At 45.1% G+C, this 27,128-nt stretch overlaps 1 protein-coding gene across 3 annotated transcripts; it reads right to left on the bottom strand.

Moving 5' to 3' along the window:
- Positions 1-8,449: 8,449 nt before the first annotated feature.
- UTP25 (UTP25 small subunit processome component) lies at positions 8,450-26,857 on the bottom strand. Of its 3 annotated transcripts, none has more exons than XM_074163103.1 (12): positions 26,704-26,857; positions 25,283-25,322; positions 23,829-24,078; positions 22,837-23,043; positions 20,665-20,753; positions 18,887-19,297; positions 17,604-17,823; positions 15,332-15,534; positions 13,898-14,080; positions 13,142-13,254; positions 12,493-12,738; positions 8,450-11,686 (listed from the first exon to the last, which is right to left on the bottom strand). In XM_074163103.1, the coding sequence occupies exons 1-12, from the start codon at positions 26,802-26,804 to the stop codon at positions 11,440-11,442; spliced, it is 2,310 nt and encodes a 769-aa protein (XP_074019204.1). In that variant the 5' UTR covers positions 26,805-26,857; the 3' UTR covers positions 8,450-11,439. The 3 variants fall into 3 exon arrangements, with proteins under 3 accessions (XP_074019204.1, XP_074019210.1, XP_074019209.1); XM_074163109.1 differs by having other exon boundaries at positions 26,294-26,812; XM_074163108.1 differs by having other exon boundaries at positions 22,837-23,037; positions 26,704-26,804.
- Between the last annotated feature and the right edge of the window lie 271 nt (positions 26,858-27,128).

The raw sequence follows: 27,128 nt of genomic DNA, 5'->3' as shown, positions 1-27,128 counted from the left end.
TTCCAGTGGGACTGGAATTTGGCCCAGTGTGCCACAGTCCCATAAAACACAACTGTCTATTGGTTAAACAATGCCAAGCACGTCTCAGGCAGATGCCTGTTTACTGACTACTGAAAGGAAGAGAGGGAAAAAAAAAAAAAGCTCTCAGATGCTGTTGCTTGGGTTTAGAAGACATAGGACATATTAATTATGAACAAATGAAATGATCACAAAAAACCAGAGATGAGCCATGTAACTTGGTTTGGCTGCAATTCTTGGTATATGGAAAAAAAATGACAGCACAGGGCTTGAAGAACATAAATTCTGCATTAAAAATAAATTATTTTGTTATCTAGTATCTATTTGCTTAAGACAGTAGTTGGCTTTCTTCTGCTATATGGGATAACGGACCATAAAATTGGTTAAATTATTGTCCATTTAGTGCAGGTGCATTCTATAGTAAAGGAGGAGTCCCGGTTCATTTGGCCAACAAAAAGCTGTTCTGCTAAAAATGTCTACTCTTTCCTAGAAACAGAGAAGTCCAACAGCGGGAGGTGGCGTTCACTGGGGAAACACCGCTGAGGCAATTGCAGCAGGATGATGGGTAGCTGAGCACCTTAAAGGGTGGCCTTCCCTCAGACTTCACCCACCTGACTCAATCCCGAGACCAAGCCCTTCAGGTGCCCTCTGACAAAGCAGAGAGCAAACCCTGCTCTGCCAGGCTGCACCACACCAGGGCACCCTACCCCTTGGGCACTGTCCCTCCCCTGGGGCCCTTCCAGCCCTGGGGCACCCCTGGAGGAGAGCAGCAGGATGGGGAGCTGAGCCCTGGGGTGGGACAGAGGTGGTAGGGCCTGCTGCTGCCCTCAGGGCCCTGACCACTCTCCCATTTCAGAACACAAACATGTGTCCCCTCCCATTTCTCCCACCCCCGGGCACAGATGTGCAGTTTTTCTTCCTGTGGCAAGGCACACAGCAGCAGTTTTGCTTCCATTTATCCCTAGAAGACAGCAAAGTTCACACAAATGCCACCTCCACGAGCAGTCAGTTCCCCTGCCTTCGTACCATCTCCATTAAAATGTTTCTCCTAATTTTGAACCTTAATCTTCCTTGTTGTGTACCCTATCCACCATAAAAAGCAGATGTTCCTGCTCTCTGCAATAGGATTTTATGCATTTGAGGACCTAAGCATTTCACCTTTCAATCACCTCTTTTGTTTTCCAGTCTTCCCTGGACTAATTGGCCCACACCTGCTCTGAATGCAGTGTCCCAAATTAGATGGATACTCCAGGCCAGAGGAGGTCTGATGTTTTTGAGTAGAAGGGATGGATTATTTCAAAAGACCTAAAGATTATACTCCTGCAAAGGTAAATAACTCTCAATTATATTTATTTTTTATCAGTATCATCATACTGTGGACTCCTATTTAATCTGTGGTCCACAATACCACCTTGTTGTGTTTTTATAGGTATTTTTGTTACCTGGTATTGTGCATTTGGTTATTCCGGCCTAGGACCATGATGTTGATCTTGTCCTAGTTGAATTTCCTTTTTGGTTTTTTTTTTCTTTTCCAGGCCATTTTTCCTATGTGTAGATAACATCTTGAATTCAAATACTGCCCTTTAAAGACCCAGAAGCTTCTTATCATTTGCAAATGTAATAAGCATAGGCCTTTGTCCAGCAGTGGCTATTAACAAACCCATTAAAAGACTTGCTCCAGAACAGACTATAATGGAAAGCTTGTGATGTAATGTCTGCTGCCCTCCAGGGATGCTGCTCCTCCAGCTTGGCATCAAACCCTCCCCTCAGGCCTTTCAGTGATTTCCTAGCTTTTCTAACAGGAATGTTGTGCCACTATGCCATAGCCTTGCAAATCAAGATAGAGAGCATCTCTGGCTTCTTTAGCCACTCTTTCCTAGAAGGAAATGAGCTTGGTGTGATCTAGTTTGGTTTTTTGTGTGTGTTTGTTGTTTTTTTTTTTTTAAATCAGTCACTTACAGGTGCTTTTAAACTGTTTTTGGGAATTCGCCCTAAAAGTTTTAAGCTGATGCAAACTGCTTTATAGTTCCCTAACTTTACTCTACCTGCCCCCGGATATATCTCTTAAAGACAGGCACTGCTTTAGCTTTTCCCAATCTGCTGGTTCCTTGCCTGTCCACAACAAGTTTTCAGAAATCCTGCATCACACCTCTGTGTATTGAAGGATGCAGTCCCCCAGGCCTGGTCAATCTTAAAACCGCTCTGCTTAAATCTTCTCTGTTTCAGGCTCCCCTTCTCCCTTTGCCTCTAGCATTAGCTGCACTAACCGTCTGTTCCCTGGAACTCTCTTTCAGTGAGCACAAACCCAGAATAGGCATCAAACACCCAATTCCTCTGTGTCATCTGCAGATAGCACTACTTCTCCATTGAGAAACAGGCCAAACCTTTTCCTGGTCTTCTACTAATGGGATACTACTAATGAGATAATGTCTTTTTCTTGTAGCAGGTATCTTTTAATAATTGCAGGGGGTGAAATACGACCTCCAAAAGACTTTTTGAAAACCCTCCCAAGAGCTGGTTTCAAGGGAGACTATTTCTTGAAGCCCCTAACTGAAGAAAGCAGCATCCAGGGATGAACAGAGCAAGAGAAGAGCAAAGCAATTGTGTAAAACTCAGAGCCCGTAGAGCACCTCCCTCTCCCACCAAAAGCATGCAAGAGGTGAGGGAAGAAGGTGCTCAGTGTAGCCATTTCCCTGCTCCCAAGTCCCTGACTAGTGGCCAGAAAGGTCTCCAGGGCACATAGCGTGAGCCACAAGGAAAAATGAAAGGAAGAGTTTGTTTGAAAGCTAGTAGAAGGGGAAGAACCCCACACAGACACCCCCTCTTTCCTGAACTTTCCTTAATGACAGTGAGATGTTTCTCTCCCATCTAAAGCTAACTGCTACTCTTGACACGCCTGATGTCAGCTGGAGGAACAGATGGCTCGATGGTTCATTTCAAACTGTTCACTCAGCCAAACAACACAAATTGCATTAATTGCCTCACAGTACGAGCAGAGAACAGAGCACTCCGCGCGTCCTAGCTGTGAATCACTGAGACTTCTCATCATTATTTGCGTTTGACAGGTCAGTTGGGAACCTACCTGCGTGCTGGGGGGAGGGGTGGGGTAGAGGGAGCACAGTACAAGAAAATGCCTGAGCCAAACACTCTGCAGGTAACAGAAAATCCCTGAGAGACGATTCAGCCTTCGACTTCTGCCTTGGCATTAAAATGGTTTCCTCAGTACAGTGCCACTGTCTGAAGTAGAATTTCTTAACACGAGAACATACGCAATAACACACCTACTGACCGGCTCCAGGGAGCAGGAGGAACAAGATCTGATTCCTGACCTTCTTTCTCTGTGTCCACACTGGGACCAGAAACACCTTAAATGCACTGGAGGTACTACTGTAGTCTGCCCCTTGCTTTACCCCTGCCTGTGGCAGAGGTAGCTTACACACCATTGCAGGTCTTGCAGCCCACCTAAGAGAAAGCAGGTGTCCCAGAACCTCCCAGCCAGAGTACCTGGGGAGGGAGACCACAACAAGACACTCTCCATACCTGCCTTCACCAAGTCCTTGTATCCAGAAACTGGGGCAAAAAAAAAAATAAAAATGGATGGAACCAGAGTTTGAAAGAAGTTACCCCAAATAGCTCATTTTTTGTTTCTCTAAGTTGGGACCCTTCTATATGTTTAATTTACTAGTACACACACGCACGAGCATCTGAAAAGTTCATGCAGAAGGTGAGTTCAGGCAAAGAACTCTCATTTAGGTTTGACTGCTCTAAACCTTGCCTAATAAAATTATTTATTTCCTTATTCTGTTGAAAAGCCCTGACATCTTACTCATCACTTGCCAACGGAAGGTGTTCGCATTTTGCCCACGGAAGACATTTGCCATTGATTCTGTTTCTTTTGACCAAGGAAAAAGATTTGGCAGGACACCACGTAAGACCAGAAGTTTAAGGACACAGCTTTCTAGCTAATATGATCAACAGTGCTTCTCTGTTACCTATTGAATATATTTTCTTTATTTCAACAACTTCAGTAAGATACAATACTGTGAAAACACTAACCTTAATCTCCCGCAGGCTGTTGAGAGTCCTGCTGCTCTCTCCTCCCCTCCGCGTTAGAGGAAGGAGGCAAGCTGCGGCACAATTTCTGTACCACATCTCTGTGCGTTGCCAAATTCTCCTTGAGCCCCTCCTGCAGGAGATGAAAAGAAAAAGCAATAGGCATAGAAAAGGCCCTGCTCTGCTGTAGCCCTCCCTAAATGACAAGTTGACGGTAGATCTGATTATTGTAAATGGGTGACAGCTGAGGGGTGGCTCTTTTGCTCCACCCCTGCCTGGTGGAGGCTCTGTCTGCACCCTCCTTCACAGCTCCCTCTGAGCTAAACTCAGATCCCACCCGTTTCTAGAAGACTTTCACTGTTTTCCTCTCTTAACCACCAGTCAACAGAAGGGAAAGGATACCTAATTGTACCTGATTGAGGAAAAAAAAGAAGCATTTCAGGGCTCTGCTCACATGAAGGTTACTTTATACCATTGATTGCTTTGCCTCTCACAAAATTTAGGGAAAGGAATCTGGATCTAAGTTTTTTTCACTTTCTGCCCGTTCTGTATCTCTAAAAGAGGTGGAGCAAAATTCCTGGAGTCAAGCCTTCTCACGCTGGGAAGCTTTGCTCTTGATGCTCTGCACCTTGTTGCCTCAGTCACGCTGCCTTGTTCTCTCTCTGCTTACACTGATGGCTGTTTCTGCACCACAGAAACACCCCGTCCCCTGCAGCACTGCCATTGCTGTGGGACCTCTTCCAATGCGGGACCTCCCCACACTGAGGGACCTCTTCCAGGAACTAACAGAGACTTTCCCTGGTATATTTCCCCCCCTCAAAAGCAGCCTGCGTGGTGCGCTTAGGTGCTCAAATTTTGAGCACTGTCATTTGGACTCCCTTCTTTGGAAACGGGACCGTACTGTGCTTGTGATATCTGCTTCACTTCTTCTCGTCTGCGAGGACAAAAAGTGCCCTGCTTCATGCCTACAGGCTCCTATGGACTGATTCCATACCTAGGACCGCATTTAAGGTGAGCTCTCACAAAGCTCGTCAGCACCCTGAGAGCTTCTGCACCGCAATGCAATCTCTGAATGATCTCTTCTTCCTGTGGACTCAAGCAAGCAGCCTCTGAAGCTGGAAAGCTTCCAGCTTGTAGCAGGAATTAATTCAGACACTAATTTATTCCTTTGGGGATTCTTCCTGGGTTAGCTGCATTTTACCAGCATTTAACTGCATTCCACCCAACTCCACTCACAATACCAATGTGGGAGAAGGAGAGCGAGAACTGAAGTACAAGCTGAAAGACGTGGAATGGCAGGAGGCAGTGTTCATTACCACCGGCTCTTCCACTCCTCTGGGAGAGGACAAAAAGCAGCAGAGCATGCTACAGACCATCCTGTAACCTCAACCATTGTTTTTTTTCAGTTAATTTAATCATGTTCTTTAATGTAACAGGGAAAGAGTGAGACCATGCTTAGGAGTAGATAATTTTAAGTCGTAGTGCTGTATCCAGTGATGTCTGAGAAACATGAATTGTCAGAAAATCTCATTTATCCTCCAGCTACTCAAGTTTTCTGTCTGCACTGGCTGCGCCAGAGGAACCCACAAGGTTTCTTTGAAAAAAAGGCAAATCCTGATCGATCCCCTGTTGCTTCAAGCTCCAATGGTCTTTTCTGGACAGGTCTACCGTGTTGACCCCAGCCCCAAAAAGTGCAAGGCCAGGTATGCCCCCCTCCCTTCAAATCCTTTCCCAGGCTAAAGGAGTATTAATTATGGGATTAAGCTAATGAATAGGGGGAAGTGCCCACACCAACACACAAAAAAGTGTTAGAGAGGGAAATTCAATAGTTCGTGTTATAGAGGTGGTCAGTAGAGGAGGTGGCTCTGAAATAACTTAGAGCCTCTTGCTGTGACGAGCTGCTGTGATCCTCCCAGCCTCACTGGACACTTACTCTCTTTAGAAACCTCTGACAAAGGAACTTCTCAAAGACCTTGTAAAAGTCCAAATAAATTGTATTAGCCAGTTCCCATTTATCTATTTTATGCCTATGTTCATGACTTGGTACAAAACTGATTCAGCTTTTCCCCGTTTCATTGAAAAAAATATGCATTATCAAAGCTAAATATTCATTCTTTACAATGAGGGCTTTTGAAACCTGACATCCACGGCAGGTAAATAACATGGAGATTTCTGCTTCTTACCAAGTAATAACAAGGCACTGGCAATGATTTTTCAGTTATGGTCCCTGCTACCGCATTCCCCTTTTGTAAGAGTGTAAAGGAAGGGCTGGTAAGAGACCTCACAGCATCCTGATAAGCCTCTGTTTTAGCAATTCTGGCAACATCTCTTCAGGTTTATGCCAGTATCAGTGGTAAGAGTTTGACCCAGGGAATGTAACGTCACGTGCAGCACGTATGACTTCAGTGTGATTTTGCCGTTTTGTCTGAAAGACTAAAGCCAAATTTCTGCTTTCACTCGCAGCGATATAATTATGTTGTCAACTGCTCCAAGGTTAGTGTCCTATTTTTGTCCTCTGTATGGTACCTTGATCTCTCTCATGTCCTTTGCTGAAGATTCCTGCATCTCTCTTACATAACCAAATATTTATTTCTTAAGTACCACTCAACGTTATGACCATTTCAACATCTCCATTTCAGGTAACTAATTCACAGTACTAGCTCATGCCCGTTAGCTGTTTATCTATCTGAGAGCTGATGGTCTCAGCCCAACCTGGTAATACAAGCAACCCCCAAGCACAGCTGAACCTAACAGTTAATTAAAATGTAAACACCCTTGTGCTATTAATTACCCTTTACTGTCAAGCTCAGAACAGAGGATGAGATTTAAAGCCACAGGGACCGAACTATGGCTTGGATCTAACGTGGGAAAAGCATCCTGTTGACCAGGACAAGAGCTGGCTGCAATAACACACATATATCATAAAACCCGTGCAGTGTTTTGCAGTTCTTTTCTCTTTGTACCCTCCTAGTCCTGGGCACAACTCAGCCAGTGCCAGCACCTGCCTGCGTACCAGCAGCGCCTTCACCTTCTCCGTGGGCTTAAGGGCCACCTGGCATCTCTGGGGAGGGGGAAAGATGAATCCTCACCCCAGTGACCTTGCTCAGGGCACCTGCTTCCTTCCTGGTGCAGGACCTCCAGGAAGTCTCTGAACAGGCAGATGTAGTGAAGAGGGGCCGGACAGCAGTGGGGTAGCCCAGCAGGCTCTGTGAGCGGAGGGACTGATGTCCTCCACTTGCTCGCTCTCACCCCTCTCCCTCTTTGCACAGCCCCCTCGTATATCCCCATATGCTCTTGTGGAAGGGCTTTCTGAACCACCCGCCACAAAACAAACTGTTTCATCAGACACGCTTGGCTACCAAGTCCAAAACCACCCCAAACCCTGGGGAGGAACTCCTGGGGCTGAGGCCGCAGGAGCATGACTAATGCAGAGCTGAGAAATCCTGGCAGCATGTGACAACACAACTGTAAAATAATTGTTAATTCTGCTGTTGTTAACAAGAATGCTCCAGTTTCCCTCTCACGTGATTCATCTCGAGTCTCCCGACGGCTGCTGCAAAACCAACAACCTGCCTCCTTACGGGAGACAGCTCTCCAGTGCTGGAAACAGACTGTCCCTAAGTCACCTTCCCCTCCCTCCTCCACATCAATACAGTCACCAGCAGAAGGCTGGCTCTGATTCTACAAGCACATTTTCAGAAAAAAAAAAAATAAAATAAAATAAAAATGCCTTTTAATCATCTTTGAAAGGAGCAACAAAATATAACCAACCTATTACCCTGATTAGATTTTACTAGTGAAAAAAAGGAGCCATTACAACATCATCTCATTAGCTGGAAGAGCAATCTTTGCTTGGTCATCGATTACTGGGATTTCCTGGGAGATGGTGAGAAGGAATTCTTGTTTAACATCTTAATCCCAGTTTATTTTTACCCTTGGGTTTGAATTCCCAAGAGCTGGCTGCTAATGCTTCAGCACCTGAGCAGCCGGTGTCTGGAAACCTGCCTGCTGATGCCAGGCTCTCACGCTGCATCGCAATGCCTTTCACAAATAAAACCAGCACGGGATTAGTTTTCAGTACTCTGAGACTCTCTTGAAATGTCGACAAAAGGGGATTTTTTAAAACACAACATCACCCCCTTAATTGTATGGTACTGACACCAAAAGGAACAGGATTTTGTTTCAAATTCGCTTCCTCAAGATAAGTAGTTACTCATCATGGATGTGTTCTCGTGAAAAAGTTGCAAAAAACTTGCCACGCTGTTATGGTTTGAGAGAACCCATAACAATCTATTGTCGTTAGACAATTATTCTATCACCCGATGACCCCTCCCCACCCGGAAAGGGGAATCGGGGAACACAAAGAAACACAAGGGTTGAAATATAAATAGATTTAATAGACTAAGACTAAATAATTAACAATAATACTAAAGAACCAGTATTAATCCCAATACTGATATAAGATATACAGAAATTATACTCAGCCATCTATATCAGTAGGAAGCTGTGCACTCCCAGCAGGGGACAGCAAGTATCGGACACTGCGAGCGCAATGGCTTCAGGAGGAAGGGAAGGCCTCAGGGCTCCGGCACCGGGGCAAGGAGTTGTCTGGACCCGCCGCCATCAGGGAGAAAGCCCGATACGCAGCAAACTTTTCTAATTTATATTGGATGTGACGTTCATGGTATGAAATACTCCTGTTGGCCAGCCTGGGTCAAATGCCCAGGCCTTGCTCCTCCTTGTCCCTGCACCCGGCAAGGCTCGAAAACACTAACCTTGAATCCCACAGAGCCTGGCTGGCTGTAAAGTAAGTGTTTTCACAAATTCAGACACTAGAGTCTTCTAAAAGTGCAATTTTCCCCAGCATTAGAAGAAAAGTTAGTCCTGTGTCTCTCAACCCAGGACACACACCAAGAGCGCACGCTGTCAAGTAAAAAAAAGGTAAAATATTGTATTTGCTGACATCTTTTCTTATTCCACTTGTGTCAGAATTTGAACTTCTTTTAAAGTGTTGAACAATTGAAAAAAAAAAAACAAACCCCAGATGTACATATTCCATTTCTAAAATTGACTGAGCGTCCACAAGAATGCATTAGGTTGAGCCACCCCTCTGAAAGCCGCATTATTGTCAGGAAAATGCATTATAAGACGGGCTCTTCCGCAACCCATTCGGAGCCAGCCGTTGCCCCAGCAGGCGGAGCACTGGTGTCTGTGAGCACACAACCAGGATGGGCCAAACTCTGACCTCCGCGCTCGCAGTCTCCCGGTAACTGTCTTCGGAGCCACTCTTGGACAAACCACTTTGCAGTGCTGTGAACTGCACCAGGGAATTGTTTAAAATAAGACAAAAAGGGGGGAAAGGAGAAGTTTTAAATGACCAGATCCTATCACCATCTCACCGGAATTCTGCTGTCAAGTCGGTCAACACCCGAGGCTGGGAACATCACAGCACAGGGGTAGGAGGCAGCACCTGGGAACAGGAACTCATTCGCACAGGTACAGAGTGACAGGCTCCCCGCCTCGGACCAAACCCGTCCCATCCGCTGGCGTGACCTCCAAGGTAGGATTTCTAGCATTGGCTTATGAGGCTCCCTATCAAATCCAGGAAGATTTTGCCAGGGCAGAAAAATCTCACGCACGAGCTCTCCAAGGGCAACCACGCATCAACTTTGTGCCTGCAGCTCAGGGCACTAACATTTACATGCTACTTTGAAAATCAACGAGTTATTAAAGGCGTAGCATTTCAAATTTCAAAGTATTCTTGTCTTAGGAACAAACCCAGGTAGCCGATATAAAAATTACAAGGGTCTCAGACTACAATTTGTCCCTATTCCCATCAAGGCACTTTGCTATTGATTTCAGCGGGGACAGAGAAATCCTTGCATAGTTAAGGCTCTGGCACAAAACTCTTGCTGCTTCTTTAAACAGTAGCTGCACTGCACCATGTTATCTCCCTAAGTAGCTATCCCACTTTAGCTCCCTCAGAGGTCAGTGATTCATCTCTGCTAAGCACATCCGGTGTCAAAAGAAAATTCCTTAATCCTATTTTGTGTGCTCGTTGTCACATGCACAGCCACAATTCTCCCCCATCGAGCCCAGGCCATACAAGAAAAACCCCTTGTTGGCCACTACCGCTGCCTCTGCTGTGCAGGAGACAGATGTTCACAAGGAGAACGTCGCTGTGGCTGGCTCCTAATTTTTACGTACCGCCGCCATAGCGCACAAGAATTAACAGAAATCATGACTTAAAATGTAAAGCAAGAAACTGCATGGATTTGCATGTCTACTAAATGATTTCAGGACTTCAGTTACTACCTGAGAAATACAGGAATGAAAAACATGATTAAAAATTGGCTAAAATTATGTGCCTGTGCATTTCCTCAAGGACTTAAATTATTTGACTTTGGTATATTTACTTAAGCCTCCCAGAAAAGAATTCCCTCAAAGCTTATCACAGAATGGATGTTTCTTTCTCTTGCATTTGGGCTCGTGCAGGGCTCACCTGCCCCTCCACAGAACAGTCTTCCTGCAGCCCTGGCACGTGCTTACAAGAACTAACCTCCCTACTTTTAGCTCCTTTTCAATTATGCTCAGCTTCCTGAAAGGAGAAGAAAAGAAGAGGCAGGACCATGACACTTCCATGCTCTCCATGGGTATTTGCAACTGCTCCACCTGGTTTTGTGCTCCACCTCGCTGCTGTGGTGATCACAGGGCCAGGCAGGCCCGGGCTCTGCTGCCGGCCAAGTTCAACTCCATCTGCCTTTGGAAAAACTTGTCCCTGGTAAAAGTTACCGGCCAGAGGGGCTGCTGGAAATAGGAGGCAGAGATATTTAGGTCACTCAGGGGAAAAAAAAACCAACCCAGAGCTCCTGCCCAAGCACATTCATTGATCCTCATCCTCACAACTGTCAAGTTGAAGCAAATTCAACTTTCTTTCAACAACAGGCACCTCCCTTACCGAGGCTTCCAGAACAGTCACTGCATTAATACTTGGGCACATTTTTTTCCCCTAGATTAAAGGAAAAAGTTGTTTGATAAAAGGTGAGTTTCCTACACCTGAAAACAAAGTGAAGCAATCCAATCAAAAGTTATTTATCCCAGCATCAGTCTTTACTGACCAGTGAGTTTTTCAACATACAAGAAGATCGTTCTGGATTGATTTTGTTTCTCTACGACGAAACCCCCAAGCCCTGCTTTCTTGAATGACATCCTTCATTTCTTGTCAGACAGAGTACTGAAATGAACAACTTCAACAGAACATTCAGTAAAAGGGAGTAAAAAGTTTAATACTTTTTTAAAAAAGCAACATCAAAAAGTGCATTAGGAGTAAAATCCAGGTCCCTCCAGTAGTCTAGTCTGCAATATCACTTATTCATTTTCTCCTGTAACAAAGAGGTGCACGTCTTTCTTGGACTGGAGCATTTGAGCCGTGCGATCTATGCCAACCACTGCAGCCAATTTCTGAGCATCGTACTTGGAGTAGAGCACAGTACAGGTCCAAGTAGCATCTGTTCCACTCTCTGTGGCCTTCATCATATTACAAATCTCGCTGTAGAAGTGGGAGTAGGTTGGTAACTCATAGAAAATGAGGTTCCTAATGCCTTTTATCATATACCTGTAGTAGGAAAAAAAAACACAACCAAAAAAAGTAACTTTGCTGCCACTTTTTACAACATGTGCATGTAAAAACATCCATCCTGTCTCAGTTCTTCCAATTTCCATCAACTTCAATGCACATCAGTTGTAGCTCAACTCTGCAAACCCAAAAGACTAAACACAGACGTGGAGTTGAGGGATGGGGGGGTGTCTAACAATGCCAGGCACTGTGACTTCCTCTAAAGTACAGACCATCTCCAATTTCTGCAGTATTCAGCCTCTTTGGCTTGGATTTTAAGACACTGAAGTCTGATCAGACTTGACCCTCATGAAACTTCTCATATTGCCAAAACATCTTCTGCTAATAGGAAAAACTGTTCCATTAGGAACTTCTAAACAGCTCCAGTCAGGACATAGCAAATTTTCCAGGTGGCCTCAGCTTGCTCTATTGAATTATTGAACCAACGACATACCCTTTTCCAGAATCTTATGTAATTATCGTGGTGCAGATGAACACAAATAAAAGGCACAACGAATCCCATTTTGCAGGCTATATCATCCTGCCCTGACATCAGTGGAACTTGGCAGCACTTACCTTCCCGAATAAAGCCCTGTGCATACCAAAGCATTAGAGTCTCTGCAAGGGACTGCTGACAGAGTGCAAAAATTTTAAAGTTAACTGAAAAGCTCTTACTTCAGTCAAAGAAGTCCTCAGAGAGATCCAACAGATTCAAAAAGCAATATAGCCCACCTATGACTAAGGTCAGATTCTACTTCCAAAAGAGCACACATGCAACTCAGAGGAAAACTCAGTCCACAATTCACCTTTTGTAAAAGTGGAAGCGCTCAGTGAACAATAAAAACTGCTTCTCTCCCTTGAGAAAGAACCGTCTCGCTCTGCAGACGCCAGCCTTTTTAGTGTATTCACAAATGTGAGTAAAATTCAGATCCTCTTTCTTGAAGTAATTTCGAAGACGCACGTAGTCAAAATATGATGGAACATAAATGAGCGTGTGCGACATGATGGCATCGCGGTACTCGGGCAAAACTTTGTTGATGAAAAACTGAAACCTGAATTCAGAAAACAAATCCGAGTTAACACTTGGCTTTCCAATACTGATACGACCTCAAACAAGAATATCAACAGACTACAGAAGATTTTGACTACACTTTTCCTTCTTTAACCTCATAGGATTTCTACATGTGTAGAAGACAAAAGGCAAAAGCTCCATCGGTGCTACACGGTTATAGCAGAGACTGGTATTGCTTCCCCAGACTTCATTCACCATTCTTTTTGGCAAGAAGTAGTTCGGTGTTCCCTTACACCTGTGCAGAGCCCAGCCTGCATCTGTGGACTACCGAAGTCACGCTTCTGTGGGGAAACCACATTGTGCTCTGCAGGAAACAGTGTGCTCAACTACATCTGCAATTGCAGTCATTAGGGCATAGCAAAATAGTCTGGAACACAGAGTACCTTGTCTCTATTACAGAAGTCACACTTTCAGCTTCTAGCCTCCGAAAAACATGGGGAAGCTGGACCACCACGTGGCTAATGGAGCCGCTGAGCGGTACGTTGCGGACAGCCACCTGCGAGAAGAAAGCAGGACATTTAGGGAAGCAGCATTTCAAAGGCAGCCACACTCCAAAGCAGCTTTCTGCTCCTAACTCTCGTCTGCAAGCAACGCACGAGGCTGTTTTTAAGAAAGCTCCAATAGAAATCTACATACACACACCAGATCTGTTAAATACACAGGATCACTGCTTATGCTCTGACTTCTGTATATCTGAGATAGACAGCTAAGGTTTTTACTTTTCCTGTTTCTTTCTAAGTAACAGCAGTTTGTGCTTCTTACACAGTAGGACAAAAACGAAAAAAAAAAGGAAGGCAAACCATCCATTTAACAACAAAATAAATAAAACAAGATAACTTGTGTCAAATTAAGAAAAAACAAAATCTGATTTCTGACATGAGACAGCTACCCATGAAAGAAAAGGAGCAAATTAAGTATTGCTGCAAGAATGGTGGCTCTTCATGCCTTTGCCACAGCATTGGAAATTGTCATGCAGAGTTATGGAGACTCAGACTGAAATACTTGGGTACTGGAAATGACTGGCACAGTCTTTCTACAACTGAGTTATGGATTTTTTCCATGCTTTGGGTTTTCTGTTCCTCTCCCCCTCCCTTACGCCAGCACGTAAAAGAAGGCCTTCAGCTCATCTGTGAGCTCACCTGCCCCATGTAATTGAAGCAGTGTCTGTTGAAGATGGAGTTAATCTGGGGATCCTGCAGAGCGCTGAACAGCAGCGTCTGGCGGTAGTACTTGGACCAGTTGTTGAGATTCAGCATTCGCACGCGGGAGAAGTCCACCCCGTGGGGTTCCAGAGGCAGCAGGTTAATGTGCTTCATCAGATGCTACACAGAGAGAAGGAAACATCGCTACAGACTGACATCCCTGCACCCAGGCTGCAAGAGCCTTCGCTGCAGCGAGAAAGGGGGCAGGGATGAGCAACACAGCACAGAATATAAAACAGTAGCGATCTCCTAAGACACGACTGTCTGGAATTTACTGACCACAGCGAGAGTAATTTACTTGATTTCCTGCCACAGAACTGAAAGCCACCACCTCGTTACTCATCAGTAACCTCCGCTTCCAATCTTCTCCCATGGGGCAAGTATAATGGATTTGTTTGCATTGAAGTCAACAGGCCCAAGGTTTCTGAGCCAAAAAAAGCTCAAGCGCAGTTCCCATCCATTCAGGGAGAGTTTGGGTCCAAATCGAGAAACTCCCCTCATTTTGGCCTTACAGATGATACCTAGGACTGGCATCGCTACTGTCACATGGCAGGCGGTCACACACAAAGGCAAAAACAGAAAACGGGCTCTAGGAGTGATTCCTTGGGTATGGTGGTGTAGGCTGACATGCCTTTCCTGGGAGTCCCCACGAAACAAGATACCTTCTGGGCTCATTCAAAACATTCAATAACATCACGCTGTCAAAATGCACAGCCCAGGTACCGCAAAGGTGTTTGTACGTGGAAAAAACCCCACAACCTTTCAACTTTCAAAACTTTTAATAACCAAAAGGCAAAAAGCATGGGTACTGCTGCACACCAGCCACAATCCCAGAGCAGTATTTTCACTACACGTACAGGAAAATCTCCATACTGTTTAACTTCAGACATGACTAATGCTTAGTATCTCTACAGTCAGTGGAGACAAGCACCGGCTCCTATTGCTTTCTGCAGGCATCTGAATTAGGCTGTAGGGATTCCTCACACAGCTGCAATCTGACTGAGACACTGGGCAGTCAGACAGCTGGCATATTTTCTCCCAGATGTGATTAAAGGAATCATCATTATCTCATCCTGTAAGATAATTAAAACTGTCTAAAAAAATTCTGATGAAACATGCCACTAAAGCACCAAATACTAAGATTTATAGAGAACAGGTGCTGAGTACTACCCAAGTGCTACCCAATCTTTCTGTAGAAAGGCTATTTTTAGTAGAACGAAAATATCAGGATGGAGGGAGGAAAAGGAACAAGCATACATGTCTGGAATCAAGTAAGTAAAAAAATAGCAATACCGTTCACTGCCAGAACTAAGTTCTATCAGCCTAACAAGACACAGTACAACACAAAAATGAATAATTCAGAAAACGCACCAGAACATGTTCCCAATTCTGCATCAGGTAAATATCTGCTTGGTCAATTATGAGAATTTCTATTGATGACAGAAAATCAAAATCTCTCTTCTTCTCCCCCTCTGCGCCAATAACAGTCCTCATACCCAGGGGAGAGGCGATGATGATATCCGATGAGTAAAACGGTGCGTAAAGTCTCATACTCCTTTGGAGAATTGCAACCCCTGTCCAACAACAACCAACAGCATTTTCTTAGTGAAGGTCAATTATCAAACATCCTCTTCCAACAGGCTCTGTAATGGTAACTCCCTATATTTCCTCTCCCTTAACTCATACTAACGGTTATAGCTGGACAAAACCAATCTGTCTGAAACTCTTCTTTCCCTGAAAAGTGCTTACCCACCCCCATCTCTTCTTTCCCTGAAAAGTGCTTACCCACCCCCATTTGACAAGCATTTGACAGATTTTAATGAAGTTCAGCAAACTCCTTTAAGTAGTACTTTTTCCCAGATTTTTCATAGTCTGGATATTTTTTAAACGAAACATATTTTTTTTTGTGATTTTCTGCTAAAAAGGCAGATGAGAGAGTTGAAGAACTTAAGAGGACGCCGGGGGGAGCAGAAATGACTAACTATTCCCTTCTCCCTAAATCCTAGTCTTTGATCTCTGCCATTAGGTACTATAGTAACTGTTACCTTAATCTGTCATGAAAGATTCAGTCTGGACCTCTTGCCTATAAACTGCCGTTACTCACACAGCTGCAAGAGCTGCTACTAGAGCACAAAGGAACAGGTTCTTTGTGTGATGACGACTAAAAGCACAACCACTCTTGCACCTCCCCTGGCGTTGCTTCTCACTGTTCTGGTGTACACACCAAACCTCTCATGTTAAAGAATGGAAAGGAAGGAATCAAAGGTGTTGGTTACCTGCGCCATAACTACACGGAGACACTGCCAAGACCCACAGTTTTCTGGTCTTAAAAATCAAGGTAGTCTGGGCCATATTCAAATCACCTGCTACAGTTTGCCCGTCAAAGGTGTCTCTTCAACTCCTCTCCCTCCGTGTGTGACACCAGCTACGGTGGGCACAGCTGAAAGCACTTGCAAGAATTTCACACAGATAAAACTAGGGTCCCCTCCCACTTTCTATTTTAACCCAATGATAAAAATGGAAAGAAAAAGAAAGGCACAATTGGTTGAATTTCCAGGAAGAAGATATCACTTGTCACAGCATACACACAGTTTAACAACATCAAGTCTTTTTTCTGTTTAAAAATGTGAAAGGGTGGTTTTAGTAAGGCATAACAAATGTGTTTTAAATTAGATCTTTGTGCAGAAGTAACAGGGTGTGAGGCACAGTAAGAAAGAGTAATTATTCTGCTTCTATGATTTGCTTCTGCAAGTAACAGCATTGAAAGTTTCTTCAAGCGTTTCTTCACACCCAGTAAGTGGATCAAGCAGACTGTGCTATGGGAGAGGACTGAAAGGAAAATTATTATGCTACTGAAAGTAAGATGCTCTCAGCCAGAGAGATATTCACTGGGGAAGGAAGAAAGGAAGACTGAGTGGGACCTGCTCGCGTCTTCCACTGTATCATTACACCTCTTGGGATGCCAATTTATCTTTCAAGGGGCAATAATTTCAAAAGCCTCTGATCTGTCAAGTTAAGTTAGAAAAACGGCCTACTCATCACAGCAGCTCCAGGAGCCAAGCCACCAGCTAATTCTCTGCATACTAAACCAGCAGGAGATTACAATATTATGAAATAGTCTCAAATTCGCTGCTTGTCCAACAGCCTACTTGCTGGCTACCCCCTTGCTTTCATGAAAATCATGGGCAACAAAATAGAAAACCGTTTGGCTCAGTACTGAGCTTTAATTTTGTTCCAGCCATTACTGATTACAAGAGACACTGTGAATAGGCTGATTAAACTCAAAAGTTTTGTGGTTTTTTTTTTAATAACATGAAAGACTTTGCTGGATAATCAAGGCTATCCTCTTTAAAATGAGGTGTGGGCAGTCCTGCTACAATGAAGCAATCATTACATTTTATGTAATTTTCACATCAAGTCCTGGATCACGTACTTTTGTATTTTCTCTTCCTTTTTAAATTCTGGCAAGGCAAGAAAGATTTTTCAGAAAAATCCAAGTTGCCAGTGCAAAACCAGCATGAACACTACAGAGCCTAGAGTCTCCCCAGAACTTCCAGCCCTGATGGCTCCTACACATTTAGGAAGAACTTGTAACTTCCCAGTCCTTTACAACCTAAAAATCATCTGCTCAGTAGACCGTTACCAATTCTGAAGTGGTCATCAATGTTGCCAGCAAAGACGGCTTCATAATCTTCAGGTCTTTTCAGGTTGGGGGGTTTCTCTTCTGGGTCAGAGCCGAACTCCCCTTTGAAGCGCTTTTTATTACTTACATCAATTTTTCTTTTTTCATTCACTTCAAGAAGACTGATTAAAATATGCACAATTCGCAAAGCACATTCCCTGAAGGGCACTATCATCAGCACCTGCGTAGATCAACAGTTACAACAGAATAACCCACGTAACACGAACACTCACAGTTAACTGTATTTTAAGTAATTTTCATTACTTGGATCTGCCCCCATGGGGCATCCCAACAATCAAAACAAAACGATTGTGACATGCAGCAGGGAGGGAGGATGCGCTGGGACACAGTGTGCTCAGGAACAGGTACTGGCCAGCAGCTCAGTTTGGTTCCCCATCTCCCCAGGTACCCAGGGTACCATCACAGGGGGCTGGAAAGCTAAGCACATTTCTCCTGTTCTCCCCACTCCTCAAGCAAGAGCTCCCACCACACACAGCCCAGGGTCAATGGCTGGCTCCTGGATGGGCGGCAACAGCCTCTGCACAGCTCTCTGAAATAGAGGGGAGTCAACACAGAAACCAGAGGCATTTGCCAGACGTGCAGCCAACACTGAAACCCAGCTGTGAAGCTGTTCAAGAGGTACTTGGCACCCCCAGTGACAGGCCAGCCCTCACTGAATTCATCTGGTTATCAACTAGAGGATGCTGTGAATCCAGGGAGCCCTGGTTTGAGGCCCGCTCCACCAACTATGATGGGTGGCCTTGACAATGGGACTGGGACTCTCCCAGGTACAGAAAGATCCTTCCATTTAGGCAAGTCCTTGCCTAAGGACAAAAAAAATTCTGGGACATCCCACACTGGGCGACAGCCTACACTACCTGCACTGACACTAGAGAGTGGTGTGGAGGCATCTTTCTGTACTGGCAGATTTAGAAATGGGAGCAGAAAGAGGCAACACATCAGTCTGTAACAACAGAGGGACAAACAAAAAGAGAAGACAAACTCACGGCTCAGCACAGAGACAGGCTGGCTAACAACCCCGTGCTCACTGCTTCTCATGGGCTATTTACCCTGGCCACGGCAAACGGCTTCCAGGCACAATAGGGGGATGCGGAAAGGCCCAGGAGCACGTTCCCCGAGAGAGCAGCAACAGAAATACTTTGGGATAAACTACCAAGATGTTTATACGGCCTGAGCAGACACTGGGGTGGGGATGGGGAATGACAGTAACAAAGCTCCCTTACCTTAGGCCTAGTGAGCCCCTGATCCCTGTAGTCATCACTGTCCGTCCCTGGCTTCCGGTCTCTCCGTTTGGCATTGTTGCTGAGCACCTGGGCGTTTGCCTTCAGAACATGGTTCAAGGCATGCAAGCAGTAAGCGTGACGGATCTCTTCTCCATTTGTTAAAGCATTTCTTTCTGGATAGAACAAGTCCCGGTATGTATTCATGATACAGAAGAGCTCTCTTTGCAATGGGGTAAAAGAGGGATCGCTTGGTTTGTTCACTGAGGACAGGAACTGTTTATTCACTTTTGGCCAAGTGGATTCTAAAGGCTTGTGAAGATAAAGCTGTTTCACATCCACTTCTTTGTCTGCTTTCAAAGTTTTATGTTTCTCCAAAGTGGAAGAAAAAGTTAGCTGGCCCAGCCTTGGCCACTGAAAAAAAAAACCCAAACCAAAGAAGAGTCATACGTACCAAACTTAGTACACTTAAAAGCACACAACCACAGCTAGCAGTTTAATCAAGTTTGTGAAACTTGAGAAATCTCTTTTCATAATACAAGTTGAAACCTTTTTTTCAATATGCAACCTCTTCCTTAGAGTCTAACAGGATGAATAACAATAAACTTCAGCTCAGTAGATCTGGATGTATTTTACAGTGTTGTGTCTATAACTGTCCTCATTTGACAGATGAGAAAACCGAGGAAGGACATCATATGCTGCCATCCAGCAAATCAGCGGCACAAACCAGGGACAAGATAAGAACTCTGGAATCCGACTACGCTTATAGATCAGCCGCACTGAGGAAGGTACTTTGTTTAAAGAAGAAAAATCAAAGCCTCACTAGGGACTAAACCCAGAAGTTGTGAATCAGTTGCTAAATGCAAGTTTGTTGGAGTCTGTGTGATTTCAAGGACAAAAGCTATCAGTGCAGTAGCGGAAAACTAAACTTTAAGCCTTCTGCCACGCAAGTTGGCCCTATCTATCTCCATAAAGTAGCTACACCGAGTTATGCAGAGATACATCACGCATTGCTTCAGGTGGCACTGGTATTTTTGGCCACCATATTCCAAAAAAGAATAAAATAAAATTTAATTTAAAATCACAGCTTTCTCTCTGACTGACTAACCATTGGATATCTTCCAATGTATGTCACCCAGCATATGGCTGACCAGAATGTAAGGCAACCCTCCAAAACAAAATCAGATGTGAAAAAGTTAGGAAGCAAAGGTTTGTCTAAAAATGAGTATTTTAAAAAACAATATTCTCTCTAAAGCAATGAGGTGGGTTTCTGGTACTCTAATTCACCTATTACTTCCAGTATTAACAATATAAGTATTAAATTTCCCTTTACCAGCTTGTAAATGTGTACAGAGGTACAGCTGTCTTGTGCTGAAGTGCATCATAAGTACTTGTAAGAGTGTACATGGTCACCTCACCTGTTCAGTCACAGAGCACATCCCTGGCATCCTGCTGCTACCAATCAGAAATCCACCCTGTTTCTACCTGGTGCCAGGAGTACCAGACCTGTGGGTTTGGGACTACCGGCGATCAAACCCTAAAGCTGTGGTTTTTCAGATGTGTCACCATATGGCTGTGTAACAGCAGACTTATATTTCAACTCTCGCTCAGCACTAAGTGAGGAAGAAAACACTTCAGCAATAACACAGTGACAAAACCTTGACAATTCCAGTGCCAACAGCTAATAATAACAATTACAAATCTACTTCGCTTGCCTAAAAAAAGCGTTACTTTAATCCAGGCATCTTTAAGAACTCTAGATGGTGAAAGAGCACCGTTACCTTGCTTTGACTTGAAGTTTTAGGAAGTGTAGACATTTTTTCTACTTCTTTTTCTTCAAGCTCTTTGTTCATGTGCTGTTTAAATGGATCTATTTATAACAAAACAAAAATATGCTGAGAACTATTGTAGCTAATACTGGAATGAAGTTTCAGAACGGATTTGCAAATGAGTAACAGTTTCCACGCTGGCCAACACAAGAGTTAAAACTAGTTATTTCAAAGCACTTGGAGATGAGAAAAAGGATGTCAAATTCTCTCTACAAGAACAGATTTGACAGATTGCTTAAAAAGAAAAAAAAAAGAAGCACTTATGGAAGTACTAGAATTTTCAATCACAAAACAAATGTTGGACAGGAAAGCAATATGTAGTAGAAAACACTGTGGCAATTTTCTGCCTTAAGCTCTGAAACATCCATCCCTTGCAGGTGAAAGAGGCTGTCAATCATAAAGCCCCAAGTGAACTTAGTGCCCTTCTTAATTTATAAACAGTTCTGCCCAGGGCTTTGCATCTTTGGCCAGTGATATGAATACAGTTTGTGATAAAGCAGAGAAAGATAGGCAGGTTGTGGGAAAGGGCGGCAAAAACTGCCTGAAGTGAGCAAAAGTCTGATTTATCTAATCAGCATTTCTTTTTGGAAAGGAAAGGCGAGGCAAGGAACTGTAAACTCATATTATATTCTAAGACACTGGCGTGCACAAGTCACATGCAAAGCTTATTTTGAACACCAAGCTCTGTACACTGCTTGCAGCACAGCAGCACTCACTGCATAAAGAAAACTAATTAGAGAACACTAGTGCTTGCCAAAGGCTATCTAGCCCACATACAAGCTATCCAGGCAAAAGTCAAGACATTTGCTACTTAGGACACTGTTGAAAATATCTTCCCAGCAACATGAACGAACAGGATACCACTTAATTTTACTACAGGTTCTCTCTTCAGCTGAGTTTTCCCCGATTCCAGCGTTTGTCAGATAAAGTAGAGGGAAAAATGTGAAGCATTTTCAGGAATTCCAGTGACCCCAGGACCAGAGTGGAAATCCATCCCCTTTCTGCTATCTTAGGTGACTCATTTTCAGTAATAGATTATAAAGCCGCTTCCAAGAAATAGGAACCCACCGAAAAGTAGAGCGTCGTTTACAGGTTGAACAAAGCTGTTAGGATATTTAGCATGCAGTTGGAGAGCTACGGTTCTCATTAAAATGCAACGCCAACAGCTTAAGTAATATTCTCATGGTAACAAGAACGAGCTGTTTTTTCTATCACATGGCCCTTTGATGCTTCCACACATTTCATATACCAACTAGGCTGCCTCCCAGATCTAATGTCAGCTGCTGCTCCAGGATGACAAGCCAGCATCACTAGGGATGCTACAAACATATTTCTCTCTCTCAAACTATGCCATCTGATATTAAAACCACAGAGCATGAAATACGAAGAGAAGCTCTGCAAGTGCCAACGTGTGGCATATCACCGAAAGAGCACCCACCTGTGCACACAGTTATTTGTATTACACATGGTGGGACGACTCCAACACTGGAGCTCAGACTGCGCTCATCAGCACACTGCGGCGCTGAGATTCTGGGCTACACCCTTAGAAGACACCACACAGACGCTCCACGCCTTCCTGATCCTGGTGCAGTCGGACTCCTCTGCATAACCTTCAAAATTCAGAGAGCCCTGAGCATTTGTCTAAATTACTGTGGCTGCCCCAAGCTTCCCAGAATCTCACCTCTAACTCCACTGGGTTGTGAAGGATGCCCTCGCAGGTCAGCTTTGTGATTATCTCCTGTGCTGTCTGTGCCAAGAATATCTTCGACAGTCACGTGCAGGCTCAGAGGGCCCTTCACATTACACCAGCTTTTTAAACTACAGAACAAGATAACACCCTCCACACACATTTCTAGTTCCTGATATTTCAAGCTTTATCGGCCGTAACAGAAACTACGTGCAAATCCTGGTCCACAGGGGCTACAGAAAACAAATGGTTCAGCTGCAGGTCTGCATCAGCGTTAAGCGTCCCGTCTGTAACCAGCTCACATGTGGGCAATACCATGAACAATGTAGCGGAAGAACTCAGAAGCTGTACAGCATATCATTAGGGTGTTTGATAATTTACACGTTTACAGGCACTCCTCTAGAGGCAGACGACTACACACAAACATAGTGTTTTACCTTCTGAGAAGGCTCGTGAAGAATTGCTGTCCCTCTTATCTGCATTGCAATCTCCGCTCTCCTCTTCCATGAAATTGGTTTCCAAGCTAAATTCAGATTCGTGTTTCACATCAGTAAACTCCTCAATTACTTCATGACTTGGGTGACAAGAGGTATCCGCGCCATCAGCCTGCTCCTGGCCACGCGTCTGCTCTGCTGTGTCTGTAGCTGTGAATCGTTAGAGAGAGAAATGGGTTATTTTCTCCTGGAAAAGTTCCTGTCTGTAGTACACCTCCTTCTAGCTCGGTTGTTCCCTTCGAGTTACCAATATTTTTTTTTCACTCAATACTCTATCCAAAAAGATAAAAGCAGGCTTGTATTCTACAGTAAAGATGACTTCTGGCCAGCATGCCAAATGTTACATCATACGCAACATGTGCTTCCCCAGAGAAAATTAAAGAAATAATCTACTTGGGGAATGTAAGTTTTAGTTTCCAAAGACTCCAAATAGCTGAAAATAATAAAAAGTTGACTCCTCTCTCCCAGAATTTCTTTGCAGACTTCATGAATGAGGATGCCTCGTCATAAAGGAGGAGGTTTCCTTCCAATTTACATGTTCTTTCCTCTGCTATGAGGCAAACCTTCCCCTCCTCTCGGTGGCAGCAGCCAAGCCAGATGCTGTGTGAGGGAACAGCTTGCGTCTCCCGTGAGTGGGTGAGAACCCCTGGTGTGCTGCTCCATGTGGAGTTCCCCTGTGCTGCCGCACAAACAACATCTGAGGAAGCAGCAGCGGGCCGTCTGCCGGGAAACAAGCACAGCTACCCTCTCCCCTGCTAAATCCTTCAGCAGCTGCTGCTCCCACCCACACGGAGGCAACGGAGCAACAGAGTCCCCAAGCCAGAACAGCACCCAGCCAACAAGCCACTCTACACGAGGATCCTGGCTAAAAACACACGTTATTCACTTTCTAACTGAAACAACATTTACCAAAGCATGGGAAAAGACAAACTTACTTTCTTCCTGCTCTGGTACTTCATTCTTATCTTCTTCACCTCCCTCTGCCTCTCCCATCTCCTGGGACCCTTCGCTGTCCATTTCTGCCTCGCTTTCCTCAGCTTCTTCCGATTCACTTTCATCTTCCTCTTCCTCACTCTCAGACTCAGGAGAGGTCTTCAAGGTAGCCAGAAGCTTATGATATACAGAGACCTGTTCCACTTCAGGCTCCGAATCGCTTTCTGCACTCGATTTATCAGAATGGTCAGACTAGAAGGGAAAAACATGAGTGTAATACCAACTACGGTAACACTCTATTAGGCAGCAGGCAAATAACATGGGAACTAGAGGTTGAGGGTATGTTTTCCCCCTCCCATCCTGCCCTTATGCAGATGCAGTGGAATTTTTCAAAAATCACCATTGTATGCAAATAGTTATGCCGGACACCTCCATGTAGATTTTGAAAGCATCTTGGTAGACTTGGGCTGAAGTGCCTTGTTCTGCACTGATTTGACTTAGAGCATCACAAAATTTGATTCTTTCAGTCTCAGCTGAGTGAGAACATTTGATCTCCACAGACAAGGCGTTTACTGAACTGGCACTGGATTTTCCTAAGAAAACCTCACACAGAGCAAAAATTGCAGAAGGGCACACATACAAGGGAAAGAGCACACTGGAAATGCTTCTGGCTTTCAAGAAGATTAAGTGAAATAACTGTCAGATGACAATAGGCCGCCAGGGAGTCGGTCAGGTTTGGCTCAGCTATAAAGCTCTGAGCTTCAAAGGAGCCAGACATAGAGCCAGTTCTGTCCTGGGCTCGCACAAACCAACAACAGTGCACAAGGTTATAGCCAAACCTATAGTGAAACCAGGAGGATAAGCACGGCACCATTTCTTTCTTTCTTTGCTCCTTTCAGCCCAAAGAAGAAAAATCAGTAAATAGGATATTCATGCAAAAAAATCACTAAGGGAAACAAATGGACAAAAAAAATTAATTTTTCCACATTGAAACTTCAAAGTCTTTCATTAATCTGATCCTAAAGGAGGTTATCAAATCCTGACTGAAGGAAAAGTAAAGCACTGGTAATCCGAAGAAAAGAAATGAGCATGAACATATTTCTTCGTTCAACAAGAAGAAAACATCTCTTAATTCATGAAACACTAAGTCTTTTAATATTATTAAAACAAGTTAAAGCAAGATTTACTTCTCACTGTGACTATGTAATATGCAAAAAAAGCCAAGAAGAGCTATGTTATTTCCTGCTGCTTCTGCCCTCTCATGGTATTACAATTTTGAGTAGGGAACAATTCAGAGCTACACAAAGGTCATGTTCATTTTTTTTCCTCCAAAACACAGGTTTGCTAAAGGGAACAACTTACTCAGCCTGAATAACTCAGTAATGTGAAACGCTAAGTGTTTCACTTCACTGAACTACACAAAACTGCAAGCAAGGGAGAAATAAAAATATATTACCAGTTCACAGATTTGAGTTGCTTCTGGTCTTCCAGAAACCCTAAAAAGAAAGCACTGAAATATCTTACTCTGTCAACGATGTTATACATAGAATAAAAGAGATGAGGGGGAGAAGGAACTGATGAGTTATAAAAGTCTTAGAGAAGTTAAAAGAATGCTTAAAACCAAAGCATCACACAATTCTCCCTAAGAAAACAGACTGGGCACTTACCCTGAGAGGTCACCCTCTCAGGTGATGCTACACTCCGTATGCGAAGCCCAAATACTCAAGCATTATAACTGATCAAGAAGTGAAATGTTTTAAAGCATAATCTGGCTTTAATTGGAAGGTGAGGTGTTAAAAGGAATCTGAGGAAACTAACTAAAAGGGTAGTTTGTACAAAGTTAAGCAGAGCAAGAGCCTGCCTCTAATACTAAATATTGACCTGTGAAGTGGGGAAAAAGACACATACTAGAGTATTAACCAGCGTTAGGACTGCAAATCTGCAAACAAGACACTGTACAAGCTAGGCTTAAACTAACTTCAACTCTTTCAAAAAGATGGCGGGAGAGAGCATCACTGCACAGGGTGAGGCACAGGACGCTGCTCCCCAGCAGGCCAGGACTCTGCTTTCCATCCCAAGCAACACACGCTGGGACAGTCCCAGGGTACAGACAAGTGACAGACCTTAAGACTCTTTTCTGCTACTAAAGGCATATAACATTAAAGTGAACGGGTGAGCTGCCAGTGTCTTCCTCGCAGGCTTCTAAGACTTTACAGCAGCATCAGATCACCCAGCATTTGGACTTAGGAGCTCATTCCTCACAAATTTACACGTGAGTCCAAAAGTAGGGTGCCCTTTTTGACAGACGGGCACCCTGCTGGGGCAGCCCGGCTCCTGCTCACACCAGCCGGCCAGCGCTGCACTTTCCCAGCTCTTGCGGGATCAGAACGGGGCGCGGAATGAGGGGCGAAGGAGCTGGAGCCCTGACAAGCCAAGGGACTGACCCAGCGCCAAACCAGAAGCCCACCTCACGTTCCTCCACTTGCCCACTCCTGACCGCAGCCGCCGGGCAGCTCGGGAAGACTTTCCGGCGTTCCTTGCAAGCAAATCCGAGCCCAGATTTTCTGCCTTTCCCGCTTCTTTCGAGATCCCAAGCTCAGGAGCGGCAGTGCGAAAGGCAGAGGCAGCTCCCTCCTTCCCTCGGGAGCACTGGGAAAGTGCGCGGGGCTCCGGCCGCTGCCCGGGCCGGCCCGGGGCCGAGCAGGGGACTGTTCGGGCCCGCAGCCCCAGGGCAGCCGGGCCCACGGCTCCCACAGCCGCCCCTGGCTCCCACAGCGCAGGCCCCGCGGTGAAGGAGCGGCCCAGCGCCGCCGGGGGCCTCCCGCCCGCTGCGCCCGGCGGCCGCTGGACGCTAGCCCGCCCGTCCCGGTCCCTCACTTGTCATAGAAGGGGTGCTCCTCCCCGAACTCCCTCAGGTGCTTCTTCTGCTTCTTGGTCAGGCTGCGCAGCAGCTCCCGCCCGCCCCGCCGCTTCCCCATGCCGGCCCATGCGGGGAGCCCCGCCGCGCTTTACGGCAGGCCGGTGGCGCGCCGCTGTCGCGCTGCCGTACGGCGCGGCGGTACCCAGAGCCCGGCGGCTCCCGGCGACGGCGGAGGCGGTGCTGCCCCTTCGGCGGGTGGTTTAAGCCGCGCCTGGGGACGGCGGGGCCGCGGTACAAAGTAGGTTGGGCAGGAGAGGTTGTGCAGACCTGCTGCTTCTCGCTCTGCATTCGCTGCAACTTGAAGCTATTCACGGAATCACAGGATGATACGGGTTGGAAGGGACCCCTGGAGATCACCCAGTCCAACCCCCCGCAGGGCAGC

The sequence above is a fragment of the Numenius arquata genome, chromosome 2 (genome assembly GCF_964106895.1).
Source record: "Numenius arquata chromosome 2, bNumArq3.hap1.1, whole genome shotgun sequence".
NCBI classification, from domain to species: Eukaryota; Metazoa; Chordata; class Aves; order Charadriiformes; family Scolopacidae; genus Numenius; species Numenius arquata.
This window is presented reverse-complemented; position numbering and strand designations above follow the sequence as displayed.